Source organism: Tympanuchus pallidicinctus, unplaced genomic scaffold (genome assembly GCF_026119805.1).
Source record: "Tympanuchus pallidicinctus isolate F22 unplaced genomic scaffold, pur_lepc_1.0 scaffold4, whole genome shotgun sequence".
In the NCBI taxonomy this organism is placed as follows: domain Eukaryota; kingdom Metazoa; phylum Chordata; class Aves; order Galliformes; family Phasianidae; genus Tympanuchus; species Tympanuchus pallidicinctus.
Genome location: NW_026294758.1, coordinates 45,941,382 through 45,961,854, shown reverse-complemented (window position 1 = coordinate 45,961,854; position 20,473 = coordinate 45,941,382). Strand labels below are relative to the sequence as shown.

General features: G+C 35.5%; 1 protein-coding gene across 4 annotated transcripts in view; it reads left to right on the top strand.

The window, feature by feature from the left end:
• The window catches only part of KDM4C (lysine demethylase 4C), a 299,770-nt gene that overhangs the window by 259,448 nt on the left and 19,849 nt on the right, over nucleotides 1-20,473 (top strand). For all 4 annotated transcript variants that reach the window (XM_052700472.1, XM_052700471.1, XM_052700470.1 and 1 more), the window contains 2 exons: nucleotides 5,553-5,738; nucleotides 13,002-13,172. In XM_052700472.1, coding sequence (XP_052556432.1) covers nucleotides 5,553-5,738; nucleotides 13,002-13,172 — 357 coding nt within the window. The remainder of the gene's footprint in view (nucleotides 1-5,552; nucleotides 5,739-13,001; nucleotides 13,173-20,473) is intronic.

Below are 20,473 nucleotides of genomic sequence, written 5' to 3'. Positions count from 1 at the left end.
TACCTTTGCAGCAGAGATGGCCAAATGCCATCCTGGGCCATCAGGCTCCAGTGGTTGGTCCACTCTTTCCTTTTGTTCGATGGCTGCACTTTACAAGAAAGGTACTAACATCCTAGAGTAAGTCCAGTGGAAGTTCACTGAGGTGGCCCAGGCTAGAGCACGGGACATACAAGGCTGAAGAAACAGTCTGTTCAGCCTGAGGAGGAGCTGCCTTTTTGCAGATATCTTAATGGTGAAATAGCATCCTGGAAATAAATACAAATAAATTACTTCCTTAAATATTAAATATAGCATACTCATGGCTATTGTGGTGAGTAATGCTACGTGGACAACAGTTTAAGCTCTAACAAGGTCTTTTATTTCTTCCTTTTTGCCTCAAAAGTTTATCTTCTACTAGTTAAGAAGATTACATGGACCTTATAAGGTACTTTGTAAAATATGAACCTGTTCATCAAGTATTCTGGTTTTTTTTTGACTGTCTTTTAACCTAGGGAGTGCGGATTTTTCTATTGCAGTCACACAATTTGTGTTTCAGAAGATCTAAGTTTTTGTTGATTTGTTTAATGTTTTAAAAATTCTACAATGTAAGTTTGTCTTTTGTTTCCTATGAAGTGTGATCTGTTGGAATTCCAGCAGTTTCATTGAAACAGTAGATGTATATGTATCTATTCATTGCTTTTGGTAAATCAAGCTTAAGGAGGGAATGTTTAGATTAGATATCAAGGGGAAATTTTTCACAGAGAAAGTGGTGAGGTGGTGGAACAGAGAGGCTGTGGATGCTCTGTCCATGGAGATGTTCAAGGTTGGATGGGACCCTGTGCAACCTGGCCTAGTACCAGATCTGGAGGTTGACAGCCCTCCCTGTGCCAGGGGGGTTGGACGTTGATGATCCTTGAGGTCCCTTCCCACCCAAAACAGTGATTCTGTAATTCTATGATTAACTCCCTTACCTGTTCTTAACACTTTATATTAAAGCAGTATGTGTATTTGCTGTAATTTTATGATCTCTTCCTGCTTCATTCAAAACTAAACAACATAATTTCAAAGTCATGACTAGCAACTTCAGACATGCAGAGTGGTCTTAAATCTACATTATTTCAAAGGTATTAGAAAATAGTTGATTCTTATTGATGCTACATTATGTCATGTTTACTTCTCTCTGGAAAGTATAAGTAAAACAATTTCACCTATATTTAAATATTGTTTATCAATATTTTGGAATATCCCACACTTTAGGCATGCTGAGCAGTAGGAAACTACAAACCATTTCCTTCAATCATTGTTTTATTCTTTCCCATAACATATCAGTTTTTATGTTTGAAATACCAGAAGGATGCAAAATAGTCTCTCGACTCTTTGTCTACCAACTTTGTTGGTGTTATATAATTGTGAAAGTGTTGAACAAAGAAGTGGAGTAGATGATGAATGATCTGAAAAACTGTTTTTCTTTACAGATTCTGATTCTAAACTCTGTCAGATTCATAGCTGTAGTATTCAGCGTTGTTTTAATTTATCTGGAATAAAAGGAATGATAAAAAGGAAAGAGCAGTGAGTGTTTCCACAGAAACACGTTATGCTCTCAGCCAAAACTAAGTGCTGACCTTGTATTCTGAAAGATGGTTTTGAAGAAAACTTGCTCGCTGATCATAGAATCATAGAGTTTCCTTACATAAATCATTCTTCTTGCAAAAGTATAGAAATACTTCACGTAGAAATCAGTACTCCAGATTCTTTCCTAAAATCCAGTCCCACCCTTTTGCCACAACCATCAGACTGTACTTACTTTCATAAATCCTTGCTTCAGAAAGCAGTGTTACTGTGCTTAACTCATGATCCTGTTAGGGACTGGATATACAGAGATTTTTTTTGTAAATATTACTCTATTCAAGAGAAGTAATATCAGATTGTTTATGTAAGAATGCATAAAAATCATTATGAAAGCTATCAGCAGTCTGTCTTCAGCAAAATACTGTCATCCAGTTTTCTCAGAATGAGTTCTTTAAAATCCATTCTGTTTATGTATTTGCAGCCTGTTAATATTAAAGAGCTGTTCCATGATTATGAAATCCATTTATGACTGAATATTTTTCACTTTGGGAGCAAAAAGAGGTCATTTCACCATCTAGAAAATTGCAATACATTTTTCTGTCCTATATTCTTAATCTCCAGTTATATAAAAAAAAATATTTATTCCCCAATTCATTTTGTATCTGGATCTCTGATTAAGATTGCTCTTGAGCCACTTCCCTGACTGTTTCTGCTTCTCAGTAGTATTTAGGAAGCATTAACTCAAAATTACATTTTTCTTAGTTATGTAGAATGTTGAATTTACTTGATCTAGTAGGGACAAGTTTTAGGCTAGTGAAGAACTATCAGTTGGATATGTTCAACACAGGTTTATTTTAGCAAATGTGTACATGTCAAGCTTTTTATTTTCACAAATAGGAAGCTTATGTATCTAAATACAAGGTTAACTCAGACAGAAAAGTATTAAGATTCTATCTTCTGCAAGATTGATTAACGATCAGTTCCATTCTAAGTAATACTTGAAATTTAGAAACATCAGACTTCAGACAAGGGCAGAGAATAAGGGTGAAACTTCCCTCTTTACAACTGTTGATTCCTTCTCTTCTCTCAGAATTTTGATGTCTTTTCCAGTGGTTGCATGATATCTCTTCTTTTTTCTCGATTATATTTTTTTTAAACGAAGCGGAACAAAACATTTGTATCACTTTCTTTGGTCATGAAAGACTATAACAAATACAAAAATGTGTCAGCATGGGAACAAAAGATGAAAAAGTCTGTTTGAATTCATATACAGTCAAGCCCCAAGTGATAGGGTAAGAAACACATTCTCATTTAGAAGCTACAGAGGGAAAGACATGCCAGTATGGTCAGACATGGCTGTTAATATATAGAGTCTGGTATGTAGCTCAGCTGAGTTTCCAAAAGTCTATGCAAAGCAGATTTTTATAATTTATTTTGTTTTTGTTTTTTTTTTAATTAATCGAATACTGTAGATTAATTGGCTTTCATTCTGAAAGATGAAGAAGCTTTATTTCATAACTTTGAGTGGGGAAACATTGCCTGATACAGTTATGCAAGCTGTGAAATTGCTGGCACACGTGCCTTTTATTTACACATGTATGTACTTTTCCAAATTCATGTGTAGGTTGGAGACAATGTAAATCTAATGTACATCCACATCATTACTTTCACTGCTACACAGTGGACAGAGCATATAAAAATAATGAGAAATGGTTCACTATTTAGCAAACTTGATTGTTCTTGTACTTACTGAAAGAAGACATTCAGAATTTTTCTTACATGCAGAATAAACTTTCAGCTACATCATAACACTTGTGTATTTGGGCCCTTACTCATGCAGCCAGTGATTTAAAGAGTCACTTCCTGCAATAACGTACTTCCCTAAGTTACTGCTCATTTACCTTCTCAGTGCTGGTTTGTTATCATTTCCCCATTCTTTGTATTTCGTTCGATCTGCATTTTTTTTTCTAGTCAATACATGTAGCCATTTTTGTAGATAAAATTAAGAAAAAATTAGTTTATTTAATTCATTTCTTACTTCACTCATTCTTATTTTGGTTAAGCTGACTTGTGAATTTGTGTAAAAAAACTAAAATGAGCCATGTATTTTTATGACTTCAGTGTCTGGATATTAAAGTATGATAGATTTCAGTTCTGTTTTCATTCTGGAATTCCAATTTACTGAGTTCTGAATTTGTACCTACAAAAATTTCCTCAAGCTCCTTCAGGAAACAGTTGCTTTATGTATCTGAAAATGTCTTCATGCACATGAATACAAACACTCAATGTGTTGTCAGCATAATCAGTTAGGGCCTGGGACATTTATGTGGATGGTGAAGTCATCTTACTAGTCTTTCAGACCTAATGCTGTTATAGCATGCTAATCAGGACCATTCAGCAAACAACGGACAAAACTTTTAACTGGATGTCAGATGCTGCTCTTGATTCTGCTTTGCAAAGCCATTCAGACTCTTGGCTTTCAGGGGTTGACTGTAAGGGTAGAATTGGAAAGTATTGAAAGTTCAGAGTGATGCATGAACTAGAATGTTGCATGACTGATGAACTTGACAAGTCTAGAGCTTACAGAAATCATAATATCAATCACCAAGTGCCAGAAGCCATTGAAATAAAGAAGTGCTAACTCATGCAGTAAAACTTCTGCAGGTTTCTTAAGAATATAGAAATTGATAACCAATAACACAAAATTATGACTCCATGACTCTATCTAGTAACTTGGAAATAAGAATTTGGTGTAGATTAATATGAAATGCTTTAAAGTATTAATTATACAGTAGAAAATAAATCAAAATTATTTTTAATCCTGTTCCCAGAGTAGGCAGACAAAATCATGGAAGGAATCCCTACACTAACATTATGCTTTCAAATTATAGTAGATTTTTTTTTCTGTAGTCTCTAACAGCTGCACTAATTTTATGATTTTCAATTGTAAGCATTGTTTTGTTAGCCATGATGAGAGTTGTTGGAAGGTAATTCACATATGCAGTATAACACGGTTACCACAGACATAATGAAGTAATTATTTGATTTAGCATGTTTGCTAGTATCTTCTGGTGGCAAGATACTGGCATGGTGGGCTGTTTTTTGAAATTTACTTTACCTTGTATGCAGCCATTTATTTGTTTCATATGGGTGGCTTACTAACAAAAAGTTTGAGGCAGAGCCAGTAAGAAATCTGAATCACAGCAATAATAATGACAATATTTTGATGTAGCCTCCATTCTGGGAGAAGGAATAAATACGGTATGTCTTGGCACTAGTAAGGCTTTTGATATAATGTTTTTATAAATGAAGTGGAGAATTACGACCTACATAATTACCTGCATATTGAAATATACAACCAGTAAAAACCAGACTGGAAAAAATGAACAGGGACATGGGAACAGCCTTCAGCTGTGGAATTATGTGAAGGCATGAGATAAATAAAGCATTTCTAATTGTAACACATTATCTGAGGGTGTGGTAGAAACCATTGCATGACCATTTTGGATTAGCAGTCTTCCAAAGTCTAACAATATATGTACTTATTCCAACTTCAAAGTAGGGAGCTAAGTTAAATGATATTTGAAAGTCCTCTCTAGCCCTGCTTTTCTGTGGGAATACTCTCTTTATTTTTGAATCTTGCACTCACTTTGTGCAAAATTATATAAAGGCTTTTCAGTTCACGTAGCTTAAGAGGTGTAGGTTAATTTCAGAGCAGTGTATGGAATTTGAAATTAAACTTCTATAAGGCTATTTATCAGTTTTCTTACTGTAGAACCAAAACAGACTGAGTTTACATTAAAAAAAAAACACAAAAGCACTATATATCAATTCTCATATTATGAAGTTACCTTGCAGTTCATAAAAGTTTATTCTTTCACTATGCTCATTATGAGGTATAAAACGTAAGCAATGAAGCATAAATAATTCTTCAGTCCTAGAGATGCTTGCAGATACCAGTGGAATTGTGGTAGTATGGTAAATATTCTCTTTATTTTCTACAGAAATGTATTTTCTGCAGACAGAGAGTTAAGAAAACCTCTGGTGCCTGCATTCAATGTTCATACGGACGCTGTCCAGCCTCCTTCCATGTGACCTGTGCCCATGCTGCAGGAGTGCTGATGGAGCCTGATGACTGGCCATATGTTGTCTACATCACTTGTTTCAGGCATAAGATCAACCAAAATGTGGTAAGGAATTTGTTTAATGATATATTGCAGAATTAAAATATGTTTTCAGAGAAAATGAAAGAAGGGATCCACATAATGTATAATGGCTTCATCTGATATATTTCTGGGCATAAAAAAGTATTTCATCTGGAAGGTTTTTTTCTCATTATGTTATCTGGTAGAAGTAATACTCAGATTACTTCTGAGTATTACAGGCTGAGAACTTTTTTGCATTAGACTCATTGTTGAATATGTTGTTTTGACAGCAGCATAAGTGTCTGAGTTCTCTGTTTTGTTAGTGTGGAATGTATTGAAAATACCCAGATCATAGTATCTTTCAAATGCTCTCAGATATCGAGGGTTGTGGTGTATATGTAAGTTCTTTGTACCACAGCCAAGCAATGCCACGCAAATATCCAGTTATAATCATTATTTCATCTGGAAAAGCAGCAGTGATATGTCATGAAAATTCATATTATTTCTATATCTTTTTATTTCTAGCCGATGCTGAGGAAGCACTTTTGATTTTAGATGAGAAACAAGAAGAATTAGTTACCACAGTCTCGTAGGTTTATTATCTAAAAGATAAATTCTTAATGAATTGTTACTTATTTCAGAGAAATCTTGCAGTGTGTCTTGGGCTTTTAAGAGTGTATTTTCTTTCCTAGCAAACTAGAAGAACTTATTGTGATATCATTGAAGAAATAACTTGATACACTGGTGAAGTTGAAAATTCTCAAATTTCAAACTCTTTATTTTAATATGTACTTAATCTCCTCTATACACTAAAATTGAAATAAACCCAGTTATGTATGTATAATGTATATCTTTCTTTCAAGAGACTGTCAGTGAACCTTTGATCCTAAGAACAAGACTACTGGAACATAAGATCTCCTTTTAAGTATAATAAAATGCCTCCCAACTAGAGTGGTGAGCCAGTCCTGAGTTTCAGTCTGCTGATAGTTCATAAAAAGGCAAATGAATCGTATGTCCCTGTTTAAAATCTCCCCAGAAATGTTATGTGTTATAAAGATTTTTGTTTTAAAAAAAAAAAAAAAGTAAGCATATAAAGCCAGTACACTTTGCATTGTTATTATGTCTTCATACATTTTTTATAAAAATGAGTTTGGTTTAAAACACAAGCAAACTGCAACCTTTATCTGTACTTGTAACTTAAAGTTCTTGGCTTGTTTAGAAAATGTTACTCACTAGTTGAAAATTACTGGACCAAAGCATGGCCAATGAAAATACAGCTGTTCTTCCTAAATGTTTAATTGTATTTCTTTTCAGACACTGAACAATTACTCCAGGTAGTGAGATATTCATCAATAGCTGGGAAGTCATTACTTGATCAAATAAGTTTTTCTACAATATGCTTTCTTTTGTATCCACTTCATGTATATATTGTGGCTACTGCTCTAGCCCCTCAGTTTTCCAAACTTCCTGTAATGTATTTGTCTATTACACTAGCAGACCCTTATTCTCCCTGAAAATGACAAGTTATTTTTTTCACCTATTCTTTTTTATGATACTGAACGTGCTGTTATGGATTATTTCTTCTATGTATAGTGCTAAACAAGTGGTAAATCTATCCTAAACAGACTTTTTTCTTTTCTCTTTTTTTTTCTTTTTTCTGGTAACTCTATATCCATGCTAGTTATTAATAAAAATACCTACAAGATATTAATGAAAAACATGTAGATCATTTAAGCAAATTTATACTTTCTATCTAATATAAAATATTGCAGGCTTCAGCACTGTCATTTGACTTTTAGCATGCACTTTCCCTAAAAGAGGAAAAAAAAAACTTTAAAACAGCTGTTACTTTGAAAGCTTAGAAATTAAGTGCATCCTTGTTCCATTTAACACAATGGTAATAAAGTGGGAGGGATTCCCCCCAGATTCTCAGAGATTTTCAGGACTTGTATTTGGTAGCATCAAACAGAAAAAAAGTGTGAAGAAAGAAGATTTTGTGTAGCTGTTTTAAAGTGTTTGTGTGGATGGTATTCAAAATTGATTGGAGTGAAACTGAGCTCACCTTTTTGAAAAAAAATCTTCATTATCTTTTTTCACTTGGCTCAAATCAACGTCAGATGTGCTGAAGAGAAGGAAAAATAGTGTGTGTTTCTTTCTTTGTTTTTCCTTGGACCTGAGTTTGGGAGGACCAAACATTTTGTTAAAGAGAGTTTTTCTGTAGTAATCTTCAGTTAGCCATGAATGCAGTGGATTGAGCCTGGCTGGCTGCTTGTTGCCCACCAAACCGCTGTCACTTCACTTTTGCAGCAGGGCAAGGAGAGAAAATAGGACGAAACAGCTCATGGGTTGAGATAAGGGCAGGGAGATTGCTCACCAGTTACTGACACAGGCAAAACAGGCTTAGCTTGGGGAAGATTAATTAATTAATTAATTAGCTTGGGGAAGATTAATTTAACTTACTGCCAATTACTGACAGCAAAGCAGTGAGAACTAAAAGCAAACTAAAAGCACTTTCCCTCCATCCACACTCTTCTTCCTTACACCCCCCTCCCCGAGCAGTGCAAAGGAATTAGTAGTGGAAGCTGTGGTCAGTCCATAGCATTTTTTCTCTGCTGTTCCTCCATGGTCACACTCTGCTGCAGCTCCACGTGAGATCCCTCTAATGGGGTGCCACCCTTCCTGCACCAATTCATCTACATGGGCTTCCCACAGGCAGCAGCTGTGATCTGCTGTGGGGCAGCTGCTGGGCTCATCTCACAGAGCCCACCCCAGCAGCCCCCAGTATTAATGTTCTAAGTAAGCTGAATTGCCAATAGACTGTGGCAAAAGTGTCAAGGATTTATTTATGATCGGTTTTTAATTTCTACCTTTTGAATTACCTAGTCATGCCTTTAAGGTTTGGGATTTTCATTGTCATTGTTTTTCTTGTTATACCTTTCTTTACTATTAGCTGGTCTTCTGTGCAGACATTATATTGCTCTTCACTATTAAGTACAACTATACATCTTTATTCTAGTGTCAGATTTTTGTCTATTTTCATTTCCTTGTTTACAAACAGAACAAAGGACATGCAGATTCACTCTGCAAATTTTTGCAGGAGTCAAATACATCTTCTTTTCAGCAAGGATAAATTTCTCCTTCTATTTAGTAGTTCAAAGCACTCCACATAAAGCAAGGATGCTATTTCTCCCCATTTCAAGGAAACAAAATTACAGTTGTCCAATGTTCCACTAACAAAGCCTCTAGATGTGAATATGTGCCTAAATGCTCAGGGAATATCTTTGATTGCTGTTTTCCTTCAAGTTTAAAAAAGAACAAACAACACAAAACTCAGCAACCAAGAGGAGCAGGAAAAATTGTGGCTTATATCTATAGTATTTAATGTAAATCAAGGAAGTTGCTCAACAGGAAACTCACAAACTTACTATGTGAGATAAAAATTTTTCACCTCAGGCAAGCACTTATTGCAATGATAAAGTGAAATTTTTATCAAGATAATTTGTTGCTGCAATCTCATACAATTGTGTTGAAATCATTCTTTGATACATTTTCACAACTCTTTTTCACATTTTCCTTTTGAGTTATCTACACTTTTTTTTCCTAGACTGCTCTTTTAATGTCAGCCAAGGAAAATACTTGCAAGTCTTCTGGTGAAAAATCATCATAAAGGCAATTAAAAGGAAAAGCCTTACTCTTGTATCCAGATAGTGATGTCAAATGAAGTAAATACACACATTAAGACTTTGATTTTTTTAATATTGAGATGAAGTTTCAAAAATACATTTTTTATATATGCAAATTCAAAACTAAGTATATGTCTTGTATTTGTTGAAGGTACAGCTTTAGAAATGATACAAAGGTTTGCTAGCTAGAAAAGCTGTTTAGTGCTGAATGGTTTGAATTATTCCTGTTGCACTCTATATTAATTTGTTCTTGTAAATCAGAGTGCAAGTATGCAAATTACAAAGTAGGATCTGTGATTTGCTGCCGAAAGACAGTAGGTCATGTTTTTTGAATTTTCCACGGTCAAACGATGTTTATTTCTGGGCATGAAATGTATCCTTCACATCTTTTGTCATCAGATTACCAGAACACTTGGAACTACTGTTAAGAATAGGTGCTCCACATGGACTTATTTTGATTAAATCTCTATTATGCACAAGACAATGAGAAAAAGACGTTATATGTAGCAATACTGTTGGGAAAAAAAAACACTAAAGAATTCATACAGGATTAGCAAAAGCAGCAGTGAAGGTCTGAGAAAGTCTGCTGGAAGCAAATGTGTCCATCTGTGATATTTCATTTTGAAAGTGCAATCAGAAGACGTATATAGAAAGCCTCAGTTACACGCTTGCTTCTGATCTGCTTTAAATTATCATTTGCTATTATTGAACAGTTTTTATCTCTGTAGCATACAGTGAATGAAAGGACACTGTAAAGGGGAAACTGTAGATCCTTTTTCTGTTGAATACATGTGAATACAATGCTACTGTCTGCTAATTGCTGCCCGCTTCAACATTTTCAGGAGTCTAGAGGCATGCCATAGAAAAGACAAATGAGTCAAAAATCATGAACTGGCATGTTTTTTGAAATGTCATGCATCATTTCTATGCCCAAATTGCAGTTCTGAGGAATGAGCAGAAAATGATGATGGGAGGGTTATGTTTCTCATGTTCATGTTTCCTAATTAAATAAATCTTTATTGTATTTGAATAAGAATTGCAAGGATCTTCCACCACAAACTGCAGTCAGGGAGGGTATCTAGATATTTGGATATCCACTAACTAACTATTTCTGGCTAGCTACCCGTCAGTATTCAATATACATCTGTATACATACTTATTTTATTTTACAAGATTTTTCAGTCCTGAAATACAGAAAATTCAGGAGAAAGTCTTTTCCCTCTTGTCTTTTTTGAGGTCTGCAGAAAGGAGAGGTTAACTTTTTTTACATTGCATCTCATTGTTTTCTGTATATCTGCTCCTATCTTAGTTCATCCTTGGCTTAGGTACTGTTAAAATCATGCTTTTTAAACCAGCTTTCTCAATAATCTGGTAACTACCACAGCTGTTCCTTTAATCTGATAGACTTACATAACAACTGTCCTTTCTGATCAAAAATAACATTCTTAACATCAATAAATTCTTAGGATTTTCTGACAGGAAATGTTTCCTGGGACATGCAATATGTTGTTGGAGTATGCTTGTCAATATTTTTTCTGGAAAATAAATCAAGAATTCTAACAAGATAACTAAACAATAAACTAAAAAAATTATCTCTTTGAGCTAGGATGCATTTCTTTTTCATTCTTATTTGTTCTAATAAGATTTGACATTCCTCCTCCGAATATTTTTTCACATATAAGCCTGTATTGTCTCTTGACTTACTATATTTTTCCAGTCCATCTTCTCAAAATAATTCCATTTTCCAAGTTTAATACATTTAAGCCTTGTAATATTTTCCTCAGATTATTGTGGTGTAATCTTAAACTTCTACTTTCAGTTGTTTCATATGAGTGATAGAATTAATACTCTCTGAAATTTCTGATTTTTTTCAAGTAACTGAATAGACTGGAGTCAAGAATTGCTTGGTAAACGAACATTTATGTTTACTTATGTTTCAAGGTTGGATAAGAAATGCTAACTGACATGTTAGCACTCCTGTGGCAACAACAGTAAATGGTTTATTCCTTCTTCTGCTCCTCTGCAGTTAAACTAAGTAACAGAATTAACTACATAAGTAGCTATGTAAAATGGAAAATCCAGGTAAATTGTTGAATCCTTTATATATATGATCAAAACACTATTTTGAAGTAAACTTTAGAAACAGTATTGGATTTTTTTCTCTGAGGGGAGCTCAGCTAAATCCTCCAAATGCTTATGTCAGGCAGAATTCTGACACACAAAGATTTAGTGTGCTGTCTCCAGAAATGGCACAGAATACTCCTATTTGGTTTGTAGAAGCAGAGAAATTTAAAATTTTTAAATCATAGAAACTTGTGCAAGAAAGAGGCATGATAGTGACTACAATCTCCACAGAAGTGGAAGATGTCAGTTATTATTTTTTTTTCTCCAAATGCATTGACACTACTATTAATGTTTGGAGTCTAACAGAAAGAACTGGTGATGTGTTTTGTTCTCCCTTTGATATTAATGCTAAAAAGAGTTTTCCAGATTCTCCAGAGACCCTTTTAGATTTCTATATTTATTGAAGAATCCATTGCCACAGAAGGTTTGAAAAGCAGTTTTAGGTAAATCAGTAGTTATTGTAGCATATGTCATAAGATTTTTTCAATCTCCTTATGTAAGTATTTCTAGTAAAATGATAAGTGTTTTCTGTATGCTGTTGCATCTGTCCCCTTTGTATCTTCTACTGTAAGAAAAGTTCAACTGGTCACAATTAGTTTGTCTTGGTTGAAGAACTGGAGCTTTGTAAGTAATGAATAAACAGTCAAAATTGCAGGGAAGAAGCTCTTTCTGTGTTTGACCAGAATGAGAAGCTCTACTAAACAGTGTTATTGCGCTCTTTGTGTCGTATTTTCCACGGAAATAAATAAGAGGCAACCTGCATATTTTTTTCCTGGTGAAGAACATTGCTTTTTAAAGTTCCTGGGTATACTTCAGTTGGAAGTAGATGCTTAACAACTGTCAGCATCATGTGAGCTTCTAAGTATTTGCTGATTTACAAGGTTCTATTATTTATAAAAAACATTAAAAACAATTATTGCTGTAGAATTGCTGCATAATTTATCAGCCCTAACACAGATCTGATTGACATAATTAGTTCTATTGAATGCAAAGTGAAAAATGAGAAAAAATTATTGGTACTGATGTACTAAATGAGTAAATGAAGAGTGATCAGTGTTGTCTAAAGTCTTCAAGCAAATGTTCTACTCCTGTAGACAGCTCTGACATGAGCTGAAGATGCATTACACTTTTTTTTATCTCATTCAGAAAATAGCAAAGTAATTATGAGAAATCATGTCACAGTACAAGATTTAAAAAAACCTTCTAAAACAATGCAAGACCACAGTCTATCTTTGCCATGCTTCAAGAACTTCAATTAATTAATTAATATTCTTTCTCTACTGTGAAATGGTGAGAAGGTATAAAGATATTTTTGAGCGCTGCAATTTGTTATTCTTGAGAAATGAAAACCTTTGTTAAATTTGTATGATCATGACGGTAAGGAGCAATTTTGCATTTAAAGTTTTTTTTATTGAGTGTTATTTATCATTCAGTTTTAACTTTGGTACAATTCTGATGAGTAAGCTGGTATTTTAAAATTGCTTCTATATTTTTTTTCAAGAGAACTAAAGCATGTGAGAAGACCATTACAGTTGGGCAGACAGTCATCGCAAAACATCGGAATACAAGATACTACAGCTGCAGAGTCATTGGAGTGACATCACAGCTTTTCTATGAAGTCATGTTTGATGATGGCTCTTTTAGTCGGGATACTTTTCCTGAAGACATCGTGGTAAGTACTTTCTTACACAGGGGTTGGTTTGTTTTGCTATTCACCTTTTGTTTTTGAAGATTAGCGAGATGGAACATCTTGAACTACTTCTTTTGACCTTGAGGAGATAATGTTCTAATGTTTGGTTTGTGTTTGTTACTTTTGCTGCTGAGATTGATTCTTTTCTAATGGGCTTCCGAATGGTGGTTGTTCTAATTAGTCTTTGCCATTTCACCAAATGTATCAGAAGTAATCTTACAAAGACTTTTAATTAAATGAGAAATATGTATTTAATAAAGGAGATGAGAGAGGGAATTCCATGTATCCTTATCTGTCTCTCAGAGATAACTTGTAAAAATTCCTTGCTGAATAGAAAAATCCTGCTGTAATGGGAAGAATAGCTCTCATGAATCAGTTCTAACAACTTGTTTACACCTTCTGATGTTTAGCTTGTGAGATTACATTATTAATGATAAAAATCATCAGGGAGGAGAATGTGTAGTTTACTGCATTTCTAAAAAGCAGTTGAGATTTTTATTTCCCTAATGCACTTATATAAGCTGCCATGTTTTTCAGAACTGTAAAGGACTACATTGTGAACTTAGTGGATCTGAACAGAATTTGCAAACAATTGTGAAAATACTCCTTTTCCTTCCTCATTTATAATGAGTAGATTGGATGATAACATTTGTTCTGTTCATCAGGTGCTTCATGATGATTGCACTGCAGTATGACTGATCCTCTTTTAACCTTCAAGCATGTCTGAGACTTCTCTATGCTGAGCTTATTTTCTGGTGTATCTCCGGATAAATCTCTGGAAGTTAGAGCCTCCAGGGTACACTGGCTTGCAGAAGTGCTTTGTGTTGCCAAACTGGTTTTACTTTGCCCTATGCAGAGGTGGAGAGTCTGGCATACACACCAGTGCATAAGAATATATACTTTATTAATATATTTTTCCAGAGATACAACCCTTAGCAGGGGTTCCTCTGTGTTCCTTTAATGCAAAGATGTCTTTGAGCTATTCTGTTTTTTGCAGGCCTAATGTTTTCCTGGAGGTAGAATTAGCTGACAGATAGCATCGGCGGAAATGATACTGTTGTTGTTAGAAGCTTCATAGTTACTGAAAAGTTGTCTGCCTTTTGAAAATACAGCATTTTGAGAGGGTACACTTCAGAGCAGTATATGGGGATGGAGCTGTTTCCCTCCCACTGCCGTTAATAGAAAACAGTTAGCAATTCCTCACTACATGTCTAAAAAATTTATCCTTTAATTTGAAACACTCTGAAAGGCTCCATTAATGATCAAACTTTGATTTAGGATGATCAAGATATTAAGCAAATGTGGCTGTATTGTTATTAGAAACCCCTCTTTTGTATATGTCTGCATCATGGTATGGCAGCGATGAGAAACTGCTTGCCACCCTAGTGGGGTATTCTGATCTTGAGCTAAGAATAAATGTAATCAGGTCTGGATATGCCTCAGTGCTTCCTAGATAGTGGATGAACAACATATAATTGTTTGATGGAAACACCAAACGAATTTCACATTCCTTAGAGAAATCTTGTTGTGTTTTCATTAGATAATACACCTGCAGCCGTTACTGGAAGGGAGGAAAAAAATGTTTTTTCTTCTGCCTGGACTAAAACTTGCTAATCCATGCAATGTGCGTATCAGGTGTTAGTGCCGCCGGGAGGACTTATTCATCAAATCTGGTGTGAAAGCAATGTTGCTGCCTATTGAAGAACTTATTTTTCTAATCTGTTTTCACTTTTCAACTAGCTCACAAAGATAGCAGCAGCTTTCTGCTTTCCCAGTATATGCTGAATCCTCTACATAATTTCAGCTCAGCTCACAATAGACCACAATTCCAGTGTTCAGACACAGTGATTTATTTTTAAGAAGGAAAACAGGGAGCAGGGAAATTTCAGTCTCAAAGCTTCTTGAGACTGTTTGCATGTAAGCATTCAATAACTTCCGATCAGGGTGTACTTTGTTCTGTTCTCATATGTATTTTTTACTGTTTGCATTGACATTTACTATATAGATCAGGATTTATTAGCTGCAGGTGTCAGATATATAGGTGTAGCAATATAGATTCCTTTTATTTCAAGCATTTGCTTGAAATATTGTACTGTGTTTGATTTCTGCCTTGTCAAAATTTCTGTTAGACAGCAGCATTTTGGTGTGCTAAGAAGCCAGCTTTCTCTCTATCTGGTAACTGTTAGAGGGTGCAAAGAAGTGTCTATAGGTACATATTTTCTGTCAGAAACAGAGGGACAGCTTCTTCTTTAAATGACAGAAAGACTGCCGTGAAGGGATAGTGTGTGATATCTTAAAGGATGTGAGATGGCAGCTGCGGCAGTTACCTTAACCATGCCAACATGCAAGGGGTGGAGTGCATATGCTTCAGTCCGGAGTAACTCCTTCCGAGAAACAACCAGCATGCCACTTGCTACTTCTTGAAGGACTGATGTACTCTAGCTTGTCACACAGCTGCTAGTTCAGCAACAGAAGGGATTGTGTCCAGCTCGACAGGACAGATGTCAGTATACCAATTCCGCATCAGGAAGTACCTCAGGTCTTTGGCCTGCTCAATTCTTTTTCATGCCTGATGGCCATATCTTCAGTGGTACAGTGTGGCAATTTGCTGTAAATTAATATTCTCAGTCAGATTTATTTAACTGTTTATTTATTTATTTGCTTTTCTATACATTGTAGCTGTCAGTATCGCTTACTAGCAAGTATAACTGTACACACACGTGTGTGCATATATGAAACTTGAAATTAGAGCTAAAGATGCAGTTATTCCTATGTTTTTTATGCAATTGAAATCTCAGCTAAACAAGGAGGCCTTGCAGCATATGTAACTGGGGAAAGAAAGGTTTCACCAAATTATATTTATTCCAAGGAAGAGAAAAACAAAAAGAGATTACAGATGAACATGCTTTGCCTAATGGTGACTATGTGAGTATGTCTGATTACAGGAGAGGTGAGCAGATCTCTAATGAAATGCCAAACATTGTTTCCAGCCATTTGCCCAACTAATTACTGTGGTTCTCCAATTGCCATTTTAAACAGAATTGTTTGCTGTCATGGTTTCACCTTGTGGCTGTCAGGCAAACTAGGTGAATAAAAATAAGAGTACTTATTCATCCTGTCTGGTGACGTATCTACACTGTGTTTTAGTTTACTATCAAGTTTATAAATCTAGGGAGTCTCCACACAGATTGTAAGCTGATCTGTGAGTTGTCATGCCTACAACCCAAAATGGACTTTACTGATTAAAAGCAATAAATTGAATACCTTCCAGTTGTGGTTTAATTCTGGGAGGCAGCTAAGCACTGAACAGCCACTCACTCACTGTCCCCACAGGGGACTGGGAAGAGAATTGGAAGGGCAGAAGTGTGAGAAGTCATAGGATGAGATAGTTTACAAAGTAAAGCAAAAGCTGTGTGCACAAGCAATACAAGCCAAGAAATTAATTCACTGCTACCCACAGGCAGGCAGATAGATACTCAGGCACTTCTAGGGAAGCACTGCTCATCACATGTAAATTTCTTGTGAAGACAAACACTGTCACAAGCAATATGCCCTCATTCTTCCCTCTGCAGCTCAGCTTTTGTTGCTGAGCTTGGCATTGGGTGGTTTGGTGTATCCACTTGGTCAGTTTGGGCCAGCTGTCCTGGCTGTGTCTCCTCCCAACTTCTTGTGCAGCTCCAGCATTCTGGCATGAAGAAGAGCATAAGAAGTAGAAACGTTCTTGAGTCTATGGAAGCTTGGCTCCTATGGAAGCAGCTCTTACGTGGCTGTGTGATCAGCACTGTTTCCATAAAAAATCCAAAGGAGAACATCTTATGAGCCTCTGTGACAAAAATGATCTCTGCCAGCCAAAAGCCCGACACATCCTAAATGCTCTTTCAGCTGATGGAATGTTGCTGTAAATGTTCATTATCATGCAACAGCATCTTGAGGGATGTGGAAGAGAAGTGTGTATGATTAGGTGTTAGGAGATAGATATTCAGGAGTCCATGTGTTTGTTTTTCAGACCATGTTATGATGGTTTCCTCGGGTCTTGATAGAATGCCATAATTTTACTTATAAAAAATTGTTGACATGTAGATTAAAACAGCATCTATACTGCACCTGTCAAAAGCAGGAACAAGGAAGTTTTGCATAACAAGTAGCTTGATTTGTGTGTTTTGGGTCTGACACTGTTTTCTGACACACCCACAATGATATGTGGCAACCTTAACCTTAATCAGCAGAATTGCGCTGATGCTAATTTAAGTATCTTCTTTCAGTACTGCACCCAAGAGAGCCTTTGCCATCAGGACAGTGTAGATTACGCTCTATCTTTTTGTGTCTGTCAATACTGTAAAATCACTATTATCAGAAGAGGGAGGAATAGGACTATTTGGAACTCTGACAGCTGAAATACATCACTGAAATTATCAAGAAGGATACAACATTTCACAGTGTGCACCTAAATTTCACAGAACCCCAAATTATTATCTTCTCCTTTCTTTGTAATTAATTTGAGCTCATTTTACTTAATAGTATTTGTAGGCAGACCTACCAGAATCATATCAGTGTAATTTAAGAAAAGCCTTTTCTCAGACAGACTTTCTTTGCAATTCTCTACCTCAGTCCCTGCTGACAAATGCTCACTTTATACCTCTACAAAATTAAGAAAACTTCAGTAACTCATGACTCACACTCCGGTGTATACATACACGGTGAGCATAGGCTTGCCAATTATCCCTTCTTTCTTGCTGAATACGGACTTACTGATATTCTGAATGATCCTTTCTAGCTTATATGTCTTCCCGAGATCAGAAGCCACATAGGCATCTATTATCTTGGAAGTTGTCCAATACGAAGTGAACTGATTGCAGCATAGGTGTAGGGGTAAGAATACAAATTGTCCTGAGGGTATTATTGTAAGGCTGCTGAGAGACAGAACAAATTTGCTTCATCCTCCTTTGAGATACAGAACCAATGGGATTTAGCTGGGCAGCTCCTCAGAAATTATTTCCTCTACAGGCAGGCTGAAGGGAACATCAATTTAAAATGTGGTAATGTTGGAGAGATTTTTTGCACTTGTAGGGAAAAAAAGGTAGTGCTTTGGGGCCTTTGAATGTCAGTGGTTGGCATATAGCTTCAAGAAAAGTCTTCTTTACTACTGACATTATCTGTCCTGTGACAAGTGGCTTTCAGTGGTGCAATAAATGCTGGGATAGTTCAGAGAAAAAGGGTTTTTTCCTTTATTTCTGAATTTGTTAGAAATTGAGGCCTGTGGAAAGAAAGAACAATTGGGAAGAAATTTATGAAGATCAGACATAGAGATTCAGAGCTCAAAATTATGTCCACAGGAGTGTGGACCGATGAAGTGCGGACACTTAATAAGCTTCTCAGTTTCTGTATGTTAGTACATGTATAGCTATTGATTTTGAAACAGTGGACTGCTTGAACAGCTGACATTTGGAAATAGTGTGTTGACAGTGCGTTGATGTCCATGCAGACAGAAAAATAGAGGGCTTGGTAATCTCATAAGGGTGCTGTATCTTACAGATCAGACTTGTGTAACTTCTTTCCCATAAACCTTGTCTGGCATTATAAATGACAGAACTCCTGACTGGTTTAAGATAGTTTCTTTTCTGGCTTTCTTTTCTCTTTTTAACTCTCTTGCCTACCTCTTCAAATGAAAACCTTAAATAGTAGTGCATAGCTTCTTTTCATCTGTGAAAGATCCACTTGATTTCTGATACACAATAATAGAATATTGTTCACTTTTAATATACTGACATTTAACTGTACAATGGCTAAGGAAATTAAAACATTTGAATTGATACTCATTCCAGGCAATCTTCAGATACTTTGGATGTGCTCCAGTATCACCAGCACCAGCATTTCTGAAAACATAAAGGATAGAGAACAAGAGGATAGATCAGATTTGGTATAAATGCAGTAAAAAATTTCTCGGAACTAGGTGAATGATGTAGGAAAAGAGATACAATTAATTATGATAGGTTTAACAACTTTAAAAAAATTGAGATGATATTGAGCTAAATGCTGCACTACTTGTGTTCAGCTGCCATATTTTTTTTCAGCATTGTAAACATATCTGCTATGTAGCTGAACTTACTACTCGGCAAGTTTTACAATATGAACTTTGGCAGACACATCTGAAAAATTCTAGAAAGAACGTTTGAAAGTCACGTGAACCATCTCTGAGGAGAAAATTTGGGTTTCTCTTCTGAATTTTTTTTTTTTGTTTTTAATCTGTTTAAAATATATATGTATGTTCTGAAAAACTGATGTCACTTTTTTCACTTTTTTTTTAATTTTTATTGTGAACTTCTGCACTTGATTTGCAAGTGCTGCTACAGATTATCCTGTGCTTTACATACAAGACATTATTTGTCTCATCTGAATACTAACAGTAATGAATTTCTGGTCTTAGTAAGTTGAAATCAAACTCTTTGAAAAGTAGAAAAGAGGTACCTTCCTACCGGAGGCTTTCATTCCGTCTTGTAACTCTTGAGGCTGCAGAGCATTAAAACATGCAGTAGCTTATTTCTAACGTGAAATTTGTTGTACAGTACTATAACTGTATTGATTGAACTGAGATATTTTCACTTTATATTAGAAAACAGAAGTGTTTTTTCTGCGGTTTTTGCTTTTTCTTAGTTTCCTGTTACATTAGAAAGATAATAGATAACTGTAAGAATTGAATACACTATGGATTAAGAGCAAATTAAACCTCAAAGTGTAAGTATTATCTTTATACAGTTTCCTGTGTATAATGCCTATTCCATTTTCTAACACAATGCTTTACAGAACCTTATCAATATAGAACTTACATGAATTGATGGTAATGTCACAGCTGAGCAGAAGAAACAAAATGGAAGATAATCTGTTACTTTGTGGTTTAAGATTAAATGGCTGACTTTGCAGTGAAGTAGCTAAGATACTGAAATGAATTGAAATGTTTATTGTGTTCGCAAAAGTGAGTGTCTGTCCATATCCAGCACCATGATGGATAACACCATGCTGAGCATGTGGGGCACAATAAAATACCTGGAATCAGATAGGAATCGCAGATCAAGTGGAAATTTAGGATGAGGGAGCAGCATTATTTGCCTTTCCAACTTTTTTCAGGGGTAACCAATAATTGTAGGATTTTCATATCTGGCAATTTACATTATTTGTTGTATATTTCAGAAGTAGATTATTTTCCACCTTCCCATGTGTGTTATACTGGAGGGAGAAAATAATGGCTGGAACAGAATATAAAATCCTCATCGTCCTCTGAGTTCAGT